At 41.8% G+C, this 20,082-nt stretch overlaps 1 protein-coding gene across 1 annotated transcript in view; it reads left to right on the top strand.

Annotated features, from left to right (window-relative positions):
• LOC129325276 (myosin light chain kinase, smooth muscle-like) overlaps window positions 1-20,082 on the top strand; it is a 153,758-nt gene that overhangs the window by 19,954 nt on the left and 113,722 nt on the right. The window contains exons 7-8 of the mRNA XM_054972928.1: window positions 11,651-11,788; window positions 17,018-17,215. Of these exons, the coding sequence (XP_054828903.1) occupies window positions 11,651-11,788; window positions 17,018-17,215 (336 nt within the window). The remainder of the gene's footprint in view (window positions 1-11,650; window positions 11,789-17,017; window positions 17,216-20,082) is intronic.

The following is a 20,082-nucleotide window of genomic DNA, read 5'->3' as shown; positions in this document are numbered from 1 at the left end:
AAGGAGAGAGACTCTGCTTCCTTCTGCTATTCCTGCCCCCTTTGTTCTTCTAGGCCACATTTTCCCTCATCCAGGCATTTAGACCAGAAATAACTCCAACTGGTAGTAATATGGCCTGGGTGAGGGAATGTTGGGCAGATAAACTACCACTAGGGAAGCAACTCTCCTGCTTTCCTTTGCAAGTCCTTCTCCCAAAGACCATTTGTTGATGTAAGCTGTCATTCTGGATTATGTGAGAATGTTTTATAGACAGTATTATATCTTTGACTGTTACCATTGCCCTATAATTGCCTTTTGTTTTTTTCCAAGCTACAGACACTAACATGTCAAGCTTTTTGCATCCTTTTGCTCTGTTCCTTTGGTCACACAAGCTCTGTACAGACTCATAGCTTTATCAGAGTTCCGTCTGTTTCTCTTGTTTGGCTAAGGCGTAATGCGAACCAATTACGAAGAAGCAATAGCAACATTTTGTGGGATAAATTGGGAAAGTTTACCTGCCGTTAAGTATTTTTAAAGTAGCATCCACTTTTCTCTTGAAAGTCCACATAACTTTTTCTTTTTAAAAAAGAAAACAATAACTACTGAACTAAACCAAGGGTTTGACCTGTCTTGTAAAAGACCCGTATAAGCAGCTTGTAAACCAAATGGAAAATAACATAAAAAGGAAAGTCTGCTTTTATGAATTCCACTGGATTACAAGATCAAGTTTTAAAACTGAAAGCATATTATCATCAGAAAAGGAGATGTGCTGTCAACTGGATATAAAAATAGCTTGCGTGTTAAGTGCCCCCTCATTTGTTTTGTTGCTTCCAGGAATATGAATTTCTCTACATTACATGTCCATATTATATTGAGTTCTTACAGATTTTATGTGCAAGTAGGCTGGCAGCTGAGTTGACTACGTCAAACCTGGTTCACTATTTCAAGCTGAACTATGCTGTGGATTAGGGACCCAGCCAAGTGGGAATCACCTGCATGATATAATGTACTGAATGGCTGCAACTCTCATTGTGGTGCATAATAACACAACATATGAGAAGGCATTATGGACTCATTTCTGATTTGGGGAAATCTTATGGAATCAGTAGCCGTTCTGCATGAGCAGCCAATTGATGAGGAATGGGTGATGGAAAGACTTACGCATCTGTCTGTATCTGTGTTTATGTTCAAGTTCAAATGTTGCATTGAACAAAGATATCAGCATAGCATGCATGCTTTTATCCCATTTTACAAACTTCTGAGAAAGGTTAGGCTGGGAGACTGTGAATAGCCATGTCAGGTGTCTGAACAAAGATTTGGACCCAGGTGTCTCTGGTCCAAGTCCAGGATGCTTTCCACTGCACCACAGTAACTCCTTGTGTTGAAAGAAGGAAGACTGGATTTTTATGTAGTGACTCAGAACATTGTTGTGTGTTCAGTCTCTGGGTTGTATCCTACCAGTTTTTCAAATGGGGCTTGACCTTCCTTGTTCATCTTTTGATCACCAAAAAAATGAGGACAAGGATCATGGATGAAAGCCACACAGAATGATGTTTCAGCGAGGAGGGGAATCTGGTGAAACCAGGTAGAAAAACCCTTGGGCTTCATTGATAAGGTCTATCTTCCAGACATAATGAGGATATGAGAATTATACATAGATGGTGCATTAATTTGTATGATTATCCCAAGTGACAAGTTGTACATGTCCGTGCCTGCAATGACCGCTATAGTATTCTACTACATTTCTTTCTGTGGTAAAGATAGATCTTCACACTTCCTTCTTCTGGCCTTTAACACCTTAAGACAAAAAGACAGAAAGCTGCCCGCTGATATTTATATAGACTTCCCAGCTTTAAATGTTTGTGTTGGATAGCCTGCAGCCCTCATAATCTGATTATAGCAACTGTTCATTGATCAACAGGCAATCAGATTAGAGTCACCTGAAAGCTTTGTAGAAAGGCTGCTGTGATCAGTTTATCACAGCAGAGGAGGGATAATGGCAGCAAAACTTGTTTCTTTTGAGCTGGGGAAGCAATAAGTAACCTGAAGTTTTCGGGTAGGACTGTTCCCCAGTTATGGTCCCTCCCCAACCTTGTGTGTATGTGTTTATAATTTCTAAAGATACGACCTTGTTGAAATTCATAATTAAGCAAATTATTGCTGATGCAATCAGATCTTCTTGGGAGAGACACTAGGTATGCATGAATATTGTAGATTATCATGGCCACCTTTTAAAATTAGTTACAGAATAATTGTGCAACTTAATTAGGTCTTTTGTACTGAAATTAAGGGGTATGGTTGTGTCCCTCCCAACTTTGTCATTCATGACTACTCAGATTCAATCCAGAACCACAATGTTCAGTTGCACTGATTTTGAAAAAATAATATATTTACAAGGGAGGGACCCATGGGGATTGTGGGGGAGGAGAAATCCCCTCCCTCCTGCTGACCCTTATTTGCTCTACTTAATTCCCGGTAGGTTTTCCTCTGCTTCCCCAACTCTCCCAGTACCATGGCGTCCTCCCTGCTACACCCCACAATCATCTGGCTCATCCCACTTTTCCCTGGCCACTCCCCCACGCTTCCCTTTGCAGTGTTTGCATGTGCATAGACATTGCAGGTTCCTTTTGAGAGATTTTTGTAACTTTTAATGTTTTTCTGTAAATTTGGGGATTACTAGACTCACAGAAACATTAAATTTACAGTGCAATCCTAAACAAGGCTACTCCAATCTAAGCCCATTGAAATCAATGAGCTTAGACTGGAGTAAACCTGCTTGGGGTTTCACTGCTAGTTCTTGATGGTTCATTTTTACATCTATTTGGATTCTTAGATTATATTCTTATATTAGAAATATGGTGAAGATTACTACCATTAACATGTTGATTTATGATAGCACAGAGCAATTTTCCCAACAATAATTACAATTCTCTCGTCAACAGTATCTAACAATTGAGGTGGCATATTTATGTCATAATACACTAATCCATAATGCCAAATTGGAAGTTTTTGCATATATGACGTCTTGGGAGACAGCTGTGTGAACATGTTTCTAAATTGGAGAGCAGCACCCATACATCGATGCACACATCTGCCTGGACCAATAGGCTTCCAGGTATACAAAACATGTTACTAGAGAATACCTTCCTCTCCCCTCCCCCTTTCTTGCAACATTGTCACACTTGGGCTCAATGGCACTGCCTCAGGGGGCAGTGTACCCATCACACAGCCTTCCCCCCTTTTCCTGCCCTCATCATCTGTGAGCTCTTGATTTATTCTCTTTTACACAGTTACCTAGTGCTCTTCTTTTAATTTGAGCCTGCAGTCCCTTCCCTAGGTTTGGAGCCTGAATGCTGGCCCCACCTCACTTAGGAAGCAGCTCTGCCTGGTCATTGTTCTCTGTTGCCTGGTTCTCTTTGCTTCCGGTCCCAACCTTTCTCTTCCAAACAAACTGTCTGCAAGTAAGTGTCCCTTGGCTTGCCCTTGGCAGCCTCTTTTCCTTGTAGTCCTTCCTGCCTTCCCTCAGTTGAGCCTGCCTTGTTATCAGGTGTCAGCCTGAGAAAGAGGAAGTTGCCATTTGCACTGCAGCCCCACACCACCCTGCCTGCTTTTAAACCTAGTTGAGCTGACAGCAGCAGCAGAGGGCTCACACATGGGTCTTGCGGCCCTCCTCCCTCACAGGCATATTTTTACTTATGTAAATGTAGCTTGCAACTAGAAATACGAAACCTATGAGTCAAAAGGAAGTAAAGTGGGGCTGAACACGACTGGCTGAGTGGATGGTGGCCTACAGGTTGCTTTATCCACATTCACATACTTGTCCGCTATGTTGTTCATCTTCGTGGCTTCTGTGTAGTCCCACATTGGGGACTGTGCATGTGCAGGCCAGTTGCAGAAAAGACTTCCAGAGCTTTCTAGAAGACTCTTGGGGCTGAGGAGACTTACTTCTCTTAAAAGGATTTTGCCATCAGTAGTCAAACACTCTAAACTTTCTTCTTCCTTACTGGCTTTCCAAAGACAATCCAAGTTGGGGTATAATCCCTTATAAACTTTTTGCACCTCCCTGGTGCTTCATTTTTAGTGTGCAGCACTTCCATCTGTGGCATGAGGACATTGTGGGTTCTAACCTATGTCCCCCCCTTCATAACATTTCACAATGTTAATGTGTCCAATGCCCTGGCCAGCATTCCCTACCAGGGACTGGTTTTCAGTCCTCATCTCACAACACACTCTGTTATATTAGTCATGCTTGCTCTAAGAAGGACCTGACAGTATCCTCATACAACCCTTCCTTTGTGTATTGGGAGAGGCTATCATATTCTGTCTTGAGTGTACAGAAGGCATACCAGTGTTCCCATGCCATTTGCTGCATCCACCACCCCTCATTATTTCTGTACAGGAATGAGTTTCAGTGAGGAAGGTGATCTATAAGTTAAGTCAGTAAATTTTAAAAGATCAGGTTTAAAGGGGAAATCCCTGGAATGCCACAAGTTGTGCTCAAAATAGCACAACATCATTTAGATGTTTCCTTTTAATGTGGGGGCTTCCTGTTTTCCATGCAGGGAAAAATCTCTGAGTGAGCAGCCCCTATGCACTGTAGTTGTGTCAGATGGAGTATGACTTGCCTAGTAAGAATTATCTAAATTACAATTCCCAGGATTCTTTGAGTGAAGCCCAGTTAGTCATCTACAGATTGTACATGGTTTGTGTTCCTAGTTCATCATTCTCATCAGTCATCACTACACCTCACTAGTTCGGGTGTAGTCAGAATGCAAGTTTATCTTCCTCTTGAGTCTCTAGTATAAGAATGATGAAACAATTCAGTTTAAGGGGAAATGGTAAGTTCATTTAAGTCCGTGTCTCTGATGAAGGTCCATGGAAGGGGCTAGGGCTTCTGTGTCCTTAGAAACTCGGAAGAAGGTGGAGAACCTACAGAGGTGCAGTTTTGCAATGTTAGTATGAAAGGAAAAATTGTGCCTAGTTTTAATGGAACAGGCTGTTCCTTTAAAAATAAAACAAGGCCTGTGTTGGATAGTACCTTCTGTACAGTTAAACACTCTCACAGTAAAATTATTACAAGTTGAGTACACAGGCATGCAGAAAAGCTTTCTGAGGATCAGACCAGATGAGATGCTGGAAGATCTGCAATCTGTCTCCAGGGCATATTCACTTCCTTCTCAAATGACATATGCCAAAGGGCTGGGTCAAATTGGACCATGGTATGGGAGAGGGAATTATCTTTTCCAGCTGTGACATTTACCTGACTGCAGATGCCCCCCTATTCTGTTTAAAGTGACATGGTGGGACTGTAGAGAGAAATATGTAGGCACCATCATGTACGTTTTACCCAACGAGGCAAGTAGCAACTTCAGGGAGCTCTTTGACACTCAGTTCTATTGCCCAAGGCCAAATTAAGGACTCCCATGCCACCTATTTATAAAGTAAAAGCAACTCTGGCTTACTATTTCTTCCAGCATTTATATGAGTTGACCTTTAGTCTGCGTGGTAGGGTTAGAGTAACTGGCATGGCAATTTCTGGATTGCATGCCTGTCTCCTAATTTAAACCTATATATCCTTATACTTTAGGGGTTGGAGCATCTCAATCTTTAATAAAGGTTGTGTCATTTAAAATAACGTACAACTAGTTAATTCTAATGAGGGTATATTTGAACATATACACCTACTTATAAGTCAATAACATGTACTTCATTCAAGACCATCATATATTGCCTTCAGTATATTGAAGGCTGGTAAGGAATTAATGAAGGAAAAACGAATATCGGTGTTTTGATATTAACAAGATTTGTAAGTTTAACAAATTTAGCTACTGGCTGTGGGTTTAAAATGGAGAAAAAACTCTATAGAGAAGAAAAGGAAGCAGATGAATGGTATCATATATCATGTTTCAATTCTGTGAGAACCCATTTCTTTTTCTTTAGCCGACAGTGTTAAAGCTGTTAAGAAGTAACAGTTGGATCCATGCCAGAAATGAGGCACACTCTGTGGTGTGTAAACTTCTGTGAAAACTGGATTAGATGCTGCTTGTATGGTTTTCTTGGGCATCTTTATATATTTTGCCTTTAAACTTAACAAGCCAGCATTTTGTGAGTTAAGGCTTTTTCTACAGTTGAGTTGATTTATTAGACCGAGCCAAAACAATATTTTAATCACCATAAATGGTCAATGTTGCTGAGTGTGTGCCTCTGCAAAGGATTCAGGCTAGGCATTATTTGACTGCCTTATTGTAAGACGCTCTAGCAAACTGATTCCTCTATTACAATTCAATCTTTTCCAGAAACTAAAGATGACTATTCCCATTGTGCATACTTTGGAACCACTTGTTTGTGATTGGAAACTGTTGATGAATAGACAGAAGTCCCAGGTTTGGTGACTTTTCAGTTGGCTTGCTGTTTGTATGTGAGATGTTTTCAATTGCTTCCTGCTGTTGAATTGTATAAATTTAATTTTTATGGAAGCAGTTGCTTCTCTCATCCTCCTTCTGAAAAGACAGCAACTTTGGAAAGAATTAGTATTTTAAGTTTGGGTCAATAGCTAGAGTATAGCAAGAGAGTTTTCTTTCTTTTTGTTTCCCCTTTTCCCAGTAGCTACAGTAGACTCAGTAGAAGCTGAAACCCCAGCTTTTCAGTTAGGGCTGGTGCATCAATGGAGGCAGGTCTGGCAATTGCCATGAGTGCAGAGGCGCCAGAGGGGGTGCGGGTGTGCATGCCGCAGAGCAACTGAGTGGGAGGGCTGGGAGGACATATGCACGCCAAGCATACCCCCCTATCTTCTGCCTGTCGTTTCACAAACTGGAAAGGAGTGGGGGGAAAGTGATAAGTTGTTTTGGGGGACTGGGGATGGGGATGAGATGGAATAATGACAGAAGAAAGCAAAGGGCAAGGGGAAAGCGGGAAGGACCTAGAGAAACAGCTGCGCCTCAGGGTGTGCGCTTTGAATGAGCTGCTGAAGACGCAAATCCTTCTTCCAGGCACAAGCCTGCTAGACACGAGGGCACACAAAGACCATTCCGGGGTGGGCTACTGCTGCTCTCTCCCAGGATGCCCTTGTGTCGGGAGTGGGGAGGGGGGCTTGTGCCTGGAAGAAGGATTTGCATCTTCAGCAGCTCATTCAAAGCGCACACCCTGAGGCGCAGCTGTTTCCCTAGGTTCTTCCCACTTTCTCCTTTCCCTTCCCCTTTGCTTTCTTCTGTCATTATTCCATCCCATCCCTCCAAGAAAACTTGTGCGACCCTCATCTCATTTAGCACAGGGCTCTAAGTTGCCCTGTGCTGCTGCTGCGGGCCAGGCACAGCAGGTGGCCAGGGTGGTGCGGAGCAACTGAGCAGTCTGGCATGTGCACAGGGGCAGCAACAGCCCTGAAGCTGCCCCCATCCTCAGGCGCCAGAAACTCTGGCACCGGCCCTGTTTTCAGTGCTTCAGAATGTGCTGGAATCTTGAAAACAAAAGGACCCGAGGGTAATTGTGATGTTAATAGCAGATCTGAATGCTATAAATAGAACTGCTGCCATTCTTGGGTACAACAGTGGCTCATGACAGTTTGGCTATTCAGAGCAATTGTTACTCAGTTACGGGAGTGACCATCTTATTCTTTTACCTACTCCCTTATCACCCTGGATGGATTATGCTAGTTACCATGGTTGCAGAGATACTACTGTAAATGAAAAATCAAGTCTAATCATGTAAATCTGTGTAAGAAATAATATGCTGCCAACACCCCCCCAAGACACAAACTAGAAAGTTAACTTGTCAGCACAAAGTGTCAGAAGAAATTGTGTAGTGTTGATAATCAACAGTGTAATCCTAAATTGAGTCACAGCCTTCTAAGTCCATTAACTCAGAAAGGTGAAACTTGCTTAGGAGTGCGCCGTAATTTGCTTTCTCTCTGTGTATAGTTGTTTGTTAGAGATTTCTCAACTGCCTTTCCTCATATAGTGCTAGGGGTACCATATTCTCGGTGGTAGCTCAAGATCTCCTGGAATTACAACGGGTCTCCAGAGAACCAGGATCAGCTCCCCAGGAAAAGATGGCTGCTTCGAAGGGTAGACTGTATGACATTATACCTGATGAGGCTCTTGTTCTCCCCAAACTCTCCCTTCTCCAGGCTCTATAATTGCTATCAACAAGATGGTACCAAACAATATGTCTGTCAACTTCTGCAGATCTTTGCTTTTGTGATGACTCTTGGATAATCTTCTGAATAGAATTTGCATGTGGAACAGCCATGTTTGGCTACCATTGAGCCCTGTATACATACTAGCTACACAGGAGTTACTTCCTCACTAACAGAGGCTATGAATGGAGTCTCAGCCTGCAGCTCCCTCGTTGACTTTGGGCACAATGCCATCTCTCAGTATGAAATGCTTTGTATGGTTTTTGAAATATGTGAGATGAGATTTAAGAAGGATTTTGGACAACAACAACAATACTTGGCCTTTATATAGTGTAATTTGCTAGTAAAAAATGTGAGGACCCACAATAAATGTGGATTGTCCCCCCAAGCCATTCACAGAAGTGCTCCTATTCAGCTTAGAACAGGAATGTCGCCATGGAGGGAACCACCATGGCTGGGTAGAGAAACTAGCTCTCACTTGCTCACTCAGCTCCACTCCTGACAACTTGTGCCTCCAAGAGAAGATGTTATATCCTCCCTTTGTCTGAGTGTACAGATGTCATCACTGCATCTGGCCAGTTACATCACTTCTAGTTGTGAGCATCCCACTTTTGGTTGGATTGGTATGCCTGTTACCAACTCAGCAACAAGGTGTACAGCTTCCTCATCATAACAGAAAGTAATTCTGGTTGTGGAAATTTTAAGTTACTGTTGCTCTTAGGAATGGCCATGCTGCTCAAAATGGGGATGTGTGATTTGAGGGCAATTGAGGGCCAGACTAGGCATTACAGTGCCCATGGGTCCAACCTCTGGAAATGCTATTTTAGAGCTGCATTTGGCCATTTAGCAATGTGGTGAGGAGCAGGTCCTGATCCAGATCCACATCACAGCAGGACCAGACAATCTCCCCCCCCCCCCCGACTTCAAGAGCTAAAATAGCTGGCTGTTTCTCAGCATTTTTAAATGGCCAAGTGAAGCTCTAAAATGGCTTTGATGTCCACGGGTTGGTCCCATGGACCACCATAACATCTTATTTGGCCCTGAGGCTCTTAATGCAGCATGAGGATCATTGCTAGAAGAGACTTCATGTTCTTTTTGATGCATTCTTTCCATATCATTGCCTACCTTGATCCTTACCATATATCCCAAATCCTGGAACTGGCAAATGGTGGTACTTCTCAAACTTCTAGACTTGTATGGAATTACAAAACTGGAACACTGGGAAAGCTTTCATGTGAACATGTCTATACTTTGATGATCTTAGATGCAAAAGAAAGTTGAAAGCTGGGTATTTTTGTGCTTCAGCAATGATCTTCAACCATACGTCCCGATACTCCAGTGGATCACAGAGCCCCAGCTCCTGATTTGCATAACTTAGGGAGTTGCCATTTACTAATTCACAGTTTAGAGACCACTTCTGTCTGCACACAAAATGAGAAGGGCAGCCAGATGGCAAGACAAGGTGGAGAGGATTACTTTTTCGAACAGGCATGTTCAGGAAAACCTGCCCCTGAAAATGCTCTCTCTTAGCTTCATCTTTTTTCTCCTTCTGGTATAGCCTGGCCCATTCCATACCTCTCCGGCTAGTTGGTACTTCAGTGTTATACTTGATCTTGGTCACATGACTTTTGGCTGAGTGGGTTCCATGCTGTGTGTGGGGATGGGGAGTGAGTCCCATATCTGGAAAGTTGAAAACCACTTCTCTGAATGATTAACTTAACTCACAAAAATGGGAAACATACTTAAGAGGAAGCTCCTGAATCGTGGACTGACCTTGTGGATCACTCACTTGCTATGCTTGTAATTAGAGTGGTGTCCCTTTTCATTCGAAACTGAGCTACTATGTTAATCAAAAGGATTGATTAAAAGGATTGTGTGGAAAAATAATTGTTTTTTTCTGCTAATAAAAATCAGTGTTGTTTTTTTTTTTAATAAAATCTGGGTTTAAAAGTTTGTATTTTATATTAGTAATCTCTCAAACTAAGCATGCCTTTATGTCATTAACTGGGGAAACTGCTTGTAGTTTCCCATTGGAATCTGCATACTGTGGTACTGCTGTTTCCCAAGGAGTGCAGACTCAAGATTAAAACCAGAAGGAAGAAAGACATGCAGAAATTACTGGTTTTGTGCTACTTATAGAATCATTAAATACACTGTGGTACCGTGCAAAACTGATTGTTATAAAATTACTAACGAACTGCCTTTTCTATTAGTTTCTCAGTTTAGGTGAATGGTTGCGAAAGTGAATGTGTTCATGTAAGAAAGGAGCTGTTAAGGATATTTTAGTATTCAACATATTGGTATCTGGTGAGCTATGAAATGATTTTTTTGGTACTTTGGAACCTAGACCTGGTCATTGAGACTTTTGTCATGGCTCTTCACTGGTCCTTCTTGCATCCCTATCTAGGCATGGATGTGGATAGCTTAGTACTTAGAAGCATTTCCATGACATTACGCCCACTGATATGAAAAAGGAAGGTGTGGATGTATCCATGAATCAGAAAAGCTCTACACAAGCCACACTTGGGAAACAGGAAGAGGGAACATTCTCCTGTTAATGTCTCTGAGATAGACTGAGGAAAGATGGCAAACACTTCTAGATTCTGGAGGGGTCGCCTTCTTGCCTGTAATAGCAGCAGCTACACACAGTCTCATGGCCCTTTAAAGGCTGGCAGTTTTCTGTGACTTACCTTTGAGGGGGGGGGCAGAGCACACTTTCTCAAATACATATACTGAGTAAAAATAGAAAAGAAAAATACTTTTGTGTTTTATAAAGTGAGTCCAAAAGATCAAACCATACAGGCATGTGTTTTACTTCTGTAACAATTCAGCCTAAACAGGCTGAAATACCAGCTTTCCTTTCAACTAAGTAGTGAGAAATTTGTTTCTTTCAAAAGCAAAGCCTGTTGATTATGAGCATGTTTATAACAGCAGCCTTTGTGTGTATTTGTTTGCCTTTGGTAGCATTAAAACAATCTTTGAATGTTATGCCTCTTTGCTGACTTTAATAGAAAGAGTATAAGGTATGGTGCATTTTTCAGCAGTCATGGGTATCACTGGCAGAAAATCATGATGTTATCTGTTGATAGGGTCTATTCACATTCTGTGATCTTTCATACAAATGGTGAATTGCCTGTGTAAGTAGGCTTGGATCACATTCATTATTTTAAATTTTCTTTCATTTTTAGCAGCTTGTCTTTCCTTTTCCATTAACCTTTTCTGTGGAGGTAGCCTCAGGGCATGGGGCAGAGGTGCCTGTATCACATACAAATCTTTTTCGTGATGCCCTTATAAGGTACTACATGTGTGTGCAACAGCAATTTTGCTAGAAATAAATTTTCAGAGAAGTTAACATGGCTGGGAAGAGCCAACAAGACAACTGTGAATTCTTTCATTGTTATGAATGGATCGATAATATTGTTGAATATTTTTCCCATTTGAAATTTTGGCCCATCAGTTTTGCTCACATGAAAGAGCATATGAGACCTTGTATATAAAAGATTTCTTGGTTAGAAACTGCTGTGTTATTTATTCAAGCAGAAAAGAAGAGCAGAAAGAAATTGGAAAGCACACTTCCATCTCCAGCCAGCAAAACCTTCCCTCCCATTTTCCTTAAAGGCCTGACTGATCTCAAGGTGATGGATGGTAGCCAAGTGATTATGACAGTAGAAGTTTCAGGTAAAGGTCAATGATTAGTAATAGATCACATTCAGCTGCCTAGGCTTGGCTGAGTTACCTCCACAATTAAACACTGTCTTCCTCTTGTACCCCATCTCTAGTCTATTCCCAGTTTTGCCTTTTTAATGATTAACATACCATAATCCAGCCCACGCCATGCACAAGGGAATGGCACTTCAGTTCATGCAAGGTGATGTCTCCAACATCCATAGATTCTCTGCCCAGATCCTACACTGTTTTTGAGGGTCCCCACAGTAATGGCTTTTCTGGATATCAGTTTGCAGTAGGAATGGGGAAGCATGTGGCATGATTGGGAATGAGGGACATGTTTATGTGAATGCTGCTGGGACTATAGTGAAGGGACAAATGGTTAGTGACAGACTGAATTTCCGCCGCTGCAAGACTGAACTACAGTGGGACTAAACAGATCTAAAGGCAATATACAAATGGGAGGAGCTGTTCTGTTTTTGAACGCACAATTGTACAAACTTTGCTGAAGACCTTTTCAGACAATGGGAAAGATATTCTGATGCAGACATCAATTTGCTACAAAATAAATTTAAGTGGTGGTAGAGACAGGCTGTGCTTTTAAGCGAGAGAAGAGAAGTACACCTAGTGGGGTTGCAAATTGGTCTTCTGGGAAGTCCCACATTGGGACTGTGCAGGCACAGGCCAGCCACGGAGAAAGATTCTCCAGCTCTCAAACTGTAGCGGGTGCTCCGCCCACTCAATATACCGCTGAAAGGCAGCATTGCCAGGTAGAGCGACCTTCAGTTCCTTTTTTGCCACCACTGGGGAAGGTTCTTCTCTTGATCGCTCTTTGTTCTACTCAACTGTAGAGCATTCTTCACATTTTCTTGCATCTACAAAAGCTTTATAGAGATAAGTATGTCTCATAAAGCTCTATTTAAAAAATGCACAAAATGTGATACTGAAACATCACATACTGATGAGCACGAGTTCTGTCTTCTTTGCTTGGGGGAATCACGTAATGTCTCCACTTGCTGGCACTGGTAACGATTCAACCAAAAGTCCAGGAATGATTGAGCTTCCAAATGAAGGCAGTGATGTGGGAGATGGTGTCTGCCAAACACGAACCCAGTCCCCGATCCAAATGGCTCCTTTCAAATCTGAAGGCCCATACACCGGATCTGATGAGAAATCACTCGCTGGTTCCAAACATAGTACCTGCATAATCCCGCCTGTCTTGGGCATCAACACCTGTCCATTGACGAAATGCAAGGTGGAAACTGCCAACAGTAATTGCCTCCAATCAGTGATCTGAGCACACCACATCAGAACCATCTGCAAAAAAAGGCAAAGACAAAGACCAAACATCCTAAAAGATCGGCATCTGCTTCATTACATAGTCAACACCATTATTCTCTGTCTTCAACCCCCTTGTTGATTGTTGAGGAGGAGATAATTATGGCTCATTTTACTCCTTTGCCTCCACCTACTCCAGCCTTTCATCACCAGGAAGAAGACGTGAGCTCAACTGAAGAATTACACTCTGTCTTTACTATGAATCCAACTTTGCCAGTTCTGTCACCATCAGTTCCAACATTTTTGGTTCCGACCATCTCCATTCTGATGGCAAGTGCACCCATCCAACTACCAACACAGGAGGCTTCTTTAAAGACAGTATGGCTCCATTCCAGTCAAATTGGGGCATGATTACCAATGACTCCTGGGTCCTCAAAGTTGTGAGTCAGGGTTACCATTTATGTTTTTTGGAATTGCCCCCTTTATCCCCACCAGGGAATGTTTCAACCTGTTCCACTCAGGAGCTCTACATTATAATTAATGAGTTACTATCCATCCTATCTTAGATCTCCATGGTTTAAATATCTTTATTAAAGTTGAAAAGTTCCAAATGCTAACCCTATCCAGTGTCATACAGTATTTAGAACCAGGTGATTGGTTTGTTGTAATAGATCTCAAGGATGCATGTTTCACATTGCTATTCACCCTGATCACAGGAAATACTCAGATTCTTATACTAGGGTGAAGCCTTCCAGAATACTGCCCTCCTTTTGGGTTATCCTCAGGACTGTGTGTGTTTACCAAGTGCATGGCTACTGTGGTGGCTTTTCTCAGATCTAAGGGGTGTTCCATTTACCCCTACTTAGATGACTAGCTCTGTGTTGCCCATTTAAGAGACCTGCTTCTTGAGTACGTTGACATTACTATACAAACAATGTTGTTTGGGGCCTTGTCAATAATTGGAAGAAGTCTTCCCTCTTACCCACCCAATCTATCCAATTCATAGGGGCTAGATTTGATGTTATAATAGGGAGAGTCTTCCTACCACTGGATAGGGCAGGGACACTCCAATCCCTTGCTCTCCATTTCCAGTCTAATTGTTTCCAGTCAACCTTGTCTATCTAAAGGCTGTTAGGACTCATAGCAGCTACCACCAGTGTTGTCTCTTTTGCCTGACTCTACATGAGACTTGTACAGAACCGGTCCATCAGACACTTCAACCCAGTTATAGACCCTCAATAGATTAGGTTTTCTGTCCCATATCTGTAGTCAGATCACTTGTTTGGTGGACATACAAGGAAAATCTACTTAGGTGTATGCCCTTTGGTATCCAGCTCCCAGATATCTCCATCACCACTCATGCTTCCCTTCTAGGTTGGGGAGCTTGTTTCGGTAACCTCTCCACTCAGGGTATGTGGTCAAACTCAGAAACTAATATGCACACAAACGTTCTAGAATGAATGGCAATCCATTGCTCCCATGCTTCCTTTGAAGATCTCTCATGCAACAAAAGAGTTCAGGTACACACCGATGACACGACTGCACTTTATTTCCTGAACAAGCAAGGGCAAATGGCTTTGCTGAAGTTATGTGCCAAGACTGCAGAACTATGGCAATGGGCCATGTGGAACAACATCTTCCCACAAGTGATAGACTTGTACCACAATAAATGACAAAGCAGACTCTCTAAGCAGAGTATCCTGGCCATACTACAAATAGTCAATCAATGACAACTACATATGTCCCATCTTCCAGAAGTGGAGATTCCCAGAGATGGACCTCTTTGCAACCTCTTCCAGGAGCAAGGACAGAACCTTTTGTTCCTTGGCAGACATGAACCCCAGATCCCTGGAGGATGCCTTCCAAATCTCCAGGAACCAAAGCCTATTCTATGCCTTTCCACCAACACCACCAATACCCAGGGTGCTGTGCAGAATCCACCACTTTCAAACACTTTGCATCCTCATTACAACCTTCTGGCCACACCGAGACTGGTTTCCAACCCTGTGGGACATGTCCGAGAGCTGATTTATACACTTACCAGATGTTCTGGACCTCATTCACAGAGGCCAGATCTTCCATCACAGTGTGTTCACCCTCAGACTCGCAGCATGGCTACTGTTCCCCAGATCTCCTTCTTCTTGAGCAAGGTGTAGCCTAAATTATACTGAATGCTTGCAAAGCCTCCACAAGGTCCTCTTAGGGGCAAAAATGGAATCACTTTGCTTTCTGGATAAAGGGCACCACATATTCCCCCCTTTTCATGTCCACTGACCCTCATTTTGAATATTTGTTACCACTATTGAAACAGGAACTAGCTGCCTCTTCCATTAAAGTCCACCTGGCAGCTATTTCTGCATTTCATGAGATGATAGATGTCAAGATAGTTTTTTCACATTATGCATCTGAACAATTTCTCAGGGGAATAATTAACACCTTTCCCCCCAGGACATCCCGTGTACCACAGTGGAGCCATTTGCTAGTACTGGCGCAACTTATGCTACCTCCATTTGAACTGTTAGCTCACTGTGCCCTCTCCTTACTTTCCTAGAAGGTAGCCTTCTTGATAGCTATCATTTCTGTTAGAAGGGTAGGAGAGTTGACTGCTCAATGCACAGATCTGCCCTTTATTGAATTTCTCCCCCCCCCCCTCAAAAGTTATTTCTGCCCCCAAGATACTGTCCAGGTTCCACCTACAGCAAAGGGTCATCCATCTTACCTATGCTTTTTCCCAGTCTGACTTCTGAGTCAGAATGTTCCTTCACAAGCCAAATGTGAAGAGAGCTTGTTATGCAGGCCCACGAAAGGGCCTTCCCACTGCTAAACAGTCTCTTTCTAGGTGGATAATAGCAGCGATTAGAATGTGATACACTCAAGCCAAGGTACCTTGTCCAGTCATGATCAAGGCCTACTCCACCAGAGCACAATCATCATTGGCTGCTTTTCTCCTGGGAACTCCACTAAGAGACATCAGTCAAGCCGCCACTTGGTCCTCAGCAGACACCTTCATCTAACACTACTCAGTAGACACACAAGAAGAGATACTGCAGTGGGAATGGCCATCCTTCATTTGCTATTCAACTAGACATCTCACACCCTCCTCCATTGGTGAGTAGCTTGCTATATTCCCAATATGGGACTGCACAGAAGACTGACAACGAAAACAGGGTTGTACTTATCTGTAACTGTTATTCGTCTAACGTCTTCTGTGCAGGCACACATTCCCTCCCTCTAATCCTGTGAGAGTATCAGATCTTATCTCTGACGGCTTAGGGAAACTGAGGTATACGGGGTTGCTTCACCCAGCAATGCTGCCTTTTGGCGGGAAAACTCGCATGTATGCACATTGTGTGGGCGGAGTGCCCCCTACAGTTTGAGAGCTTGAGAATCTTTCTTCATGGCTGGTCTGCACTTGTGCAGTCCCAGTATCTGCCTGCTCAGAAGACACTAGACGAACAACAGCTACAAGTAAGTGCAACCCTGTTTTGTCAACTCTTGAGTTGATAAATGCCTGGAGATGTGCGGGTGGATCCTGGTGAGGGTACAGTTTGGGAAGGGACCTCAGCAGTGTATAATAGCATAGAATTTACCCCCCAAACCAACCATTTTCCCAAAGAGAACAGATCTCTGTAGACTGGAGATCAATTCCAGGACATCTCAAGGCTTCACCTGGATGTAGGTAATACTAAGGGAAAGTGATCAAAGAAAAGAATACATGAATGAGAAAAAAATTAATTCACCAAAGATCAGGCATCATGTCAATGTAATTTAAACCTAAGTCCATCACAGTGTGGTTCTGTTTAAAAAACAGACAAATGAACAATCTTATGGTGGAAGGAATTTAAAGCAAGTTGTTTATTCTTATCTCATCATGACTTCAGTTAGTCCTGTAGTTGGCTCACAAGCTGCTTCCGTTGCTGCTTATGGTTTATCTCAATGCCTTGTATTTTTGTTGTGGCTCAGCTAACCCGCCTCCTGAAATAATTTGGCTACACAATGGGAAAGAAATCCAGGAAACTGAGGACTTTCACTTTGAGAAGAAAGGCAATGAATATAGCCTGTATATACAAGAGGTTTTCCCTGAAGATACGGGAAAGTATACCTGTGAGGCCTGGAATGACTTAGGAGAAGCTCAGACCCAAGCAACACTGACTGTACAAGGTACACTTTTTTAAAAAGTTCTCATTGTTTAACAGCACATACTACAGTTTCACAAGAATGTATTTCATTGTGCTTAATGAGTGAAATAGTTGGAATTGGGAAGGGAGAGCAGCAAATTTCAAACTTTCCACATTATTTCAGATTCTGTACAAGTTTCTCCAGGATATTTGGTTTTGCAGCACACCCTGCATCTCATTCTGCTTGCGTACTCTGATCTCTGTAGCAACAAATAAATAAAATCAGCATATATGTTGGTATTTATAAAAGTTGTATGGAGTTTCTGTACAGGTTATGGAAACCTGGGTACCTGAGTGTCTGACCTTTTAAAACAGTACAAAAACTAGTTGAGTGTTACAAGAGCACTTTTTAGGTCAAGTTAAAGTCTCTGTATAAACAACAAAACAGTACGATGCTGATGAATAAAATCATACAAACTTGTATGTATTTAAGGAAACAACATACAGTATAAATATCTGTGGATAGAAACGTGCTGTGCTTACTAACAGTGCAATGCTAACCATCTAAGCCTGTTGGTTTCGGATTCTACTGTAAATGAAGGTTTATGTTAACTCCTGGATGTTATGTTCTAACCAAACTTGGGAAAACAAAACAGAGTATTCTTGTACTTCCTCTCTTCCCATTTTTTTTAGAACAATCTTTGCTCAACTTCCTCTGTACAGGCTCGACCAAAGATGAGCTCAGGCATCTCCTCCTATAGGAAGATGGGTATGTTCCTGATACAGTGACAACACTTGTATCTTTCGTGTGGAGAGAAGTTTCCAGCTTTGAACTTCTAAAAAAAAACTTGGAAAGAGAGAGCATGCCCCCATTACTCACTTTTTAGGCCATCCATGCCTGTTATTTAAAAACCACACTAATTTATACTGCAATTTACACATTGTTGGTCCTGTAAGGAGAAGAGATGAAGTGGTCTCAGAAAGTGGAATTGAGGGGATGGCAGCCACCATCTCATACTGCTGCTGCTCACCCAGGAATGAGAGGAACTAATGCTTCTTTTACTCTAGTTCCCTGTGGGTCTTTAAATACGTGACACAGTTCATGAAAGCTCATAAGGCAAGCCATGTTGTCACAGGGAACCAGAGGAAGGAACATTTACGTGCTGTGACTCTTGGGCAATGTCCGAGATGGGCAGTGAATAAGACTGTGATAGGCAGAGATGGTGTAGTTGGTTTAGAGATGTAGAGGCCTGGAGGAACAAATGGAAAAATTCTGCGGGGGGAGGAGTGCTTTTTTTCTGAGTTTTTTCTCTCCGTGGTCTCCCTTGTACTGGTTTTTCTGACAGAAATATTAGGAAATTCTGAGGCTCACCATTAAAAAAATCCTCCTATGAAATATTTTCTCTTTTTGAATTAGTAAAATGCTTCTGAAAGCAAGGCATTTCTCACAAGGCTTTTCTCACTCAAAATGTGCAGCATGAAAAGGTTCTCAGACTTAAAGAAAAAAATCCAGGGGGAAAATTAGGAAAAACGTATGTTTTTTTTCCCTTTGGGAACAAGTGAAATGAAATACATGTTTTTACTCAATGATATACTGTACTATGTTTAGGTTAAATATTGTGTAGGGTGGGCTCAGCTTATCCCTATATGTCTTTAGTAACCCAGTTAGAGCCCCAAAACTGAGACAGTTGCTTTTTTTTAAAATTGTACTTCATTTATACCCACTTTTCTCCCTAGTAAGGACCCAAAGCAGCTCTCCTCCATTTTTTCCTCACAACAAACTCAATGAGGTAGGTTAGGCGGGAGATTGTGTGACTGCCAAAGGTCACCCAGCAAGATTCAGTGGCAGATTAGGGAATCCAGCCTGGGTCGCCCAAATCCTAGTCTGTCATTCTAGCCACTACATCTATATTATATCCTGTCAACATTGATTTAAATCTATTAATATTTTATCCAGAAACTGTACCATAAGTTTCAATAATTGTAGCCATTTTCTAAGATCTGTGGGGCCCCTGAATATTGAAGACGATATTGTATGCGTACAATGATACCTTAAAATTGTGTTGACCTTGGTCTGGTCTTGTCTTTGACTCCAGGATTTCAATACATATGTTAAAAGGAGCAAAACAGGATACCCTTGTCTAACTCCTTGCTTCAAGTAAAATGGATTTGATAAAGTGCCATTTACTGGAACCTGAGCTTTTGGGGAAACGTACAAAGACATCAGCCAATTACAAAAATTTAAACCTAAATGCAACTTCTTCAAAGATGCTGATAGAACTTACAATTTTACATCAATAAAATAAAAGACCACAGACTTATTTTGACACTGAATCATATCCATTATACTGGTCAACTGTCTAGTGTGTCCATATCATTTGTTAACTTTTTACAGTCTCTGTTTGGTCATATTTTATATAATTACCTAAAACCAAACACTTTTTAGTCTGAATTTAGTAAAGATATAGGGCAAAAATAATTTCTTTATTTATGTCATTTATAATCTATCCTTTGTGGGTCTTTGTTGGGTTTGGATACTAGTACAATGTTTGCATGTATCCAGTTTTCTGATGGCTGTGTCCTTGATTTTTATTGTTCAAAAAGTTTCAGTATATAGGGTGAAACATCCTCACAACATGCAACAAAACTCTGATTAGAACCTAACAGGCCATGGGGCTTCCTCATTTTCATTCCATAATTTGCATTCTTAGATTCATCTAAACCAATCTAATATTTCTTTATGCTCCTGACTTATCTGCAGCATGAATATCCTTGTTAGGTATGCAGATATTTCAGCCTCTTATTAACCAAAGGTGGCAACTGATTGGCTAGCACTGAAAACAGAATGCTGAGCTAGATGGACCATGAGCATTTAAGGTAATTATTGGAGATTAAATTGCTACCTTTGTT

The sequence above is a fragment of the Eublepharis macularius genome, chromosome 2 (genome assembly GCF_028583425.1).
Source record: "Eublepharis macularius isolate TG4126 chromosome 2, MPM_Emac_v1.0, whole genome shotgun sequence".
NCBI lineage: Eukaryota > Metazoa > Chordata > Lepidosauria > Squamata > Eublepharidae > Eublepharis > Eublepharis macularius.
Note: the sequence above shows the minus strand (reverse complement) of the source record. Positions and strands in the feature narration are given on the sequence as shown.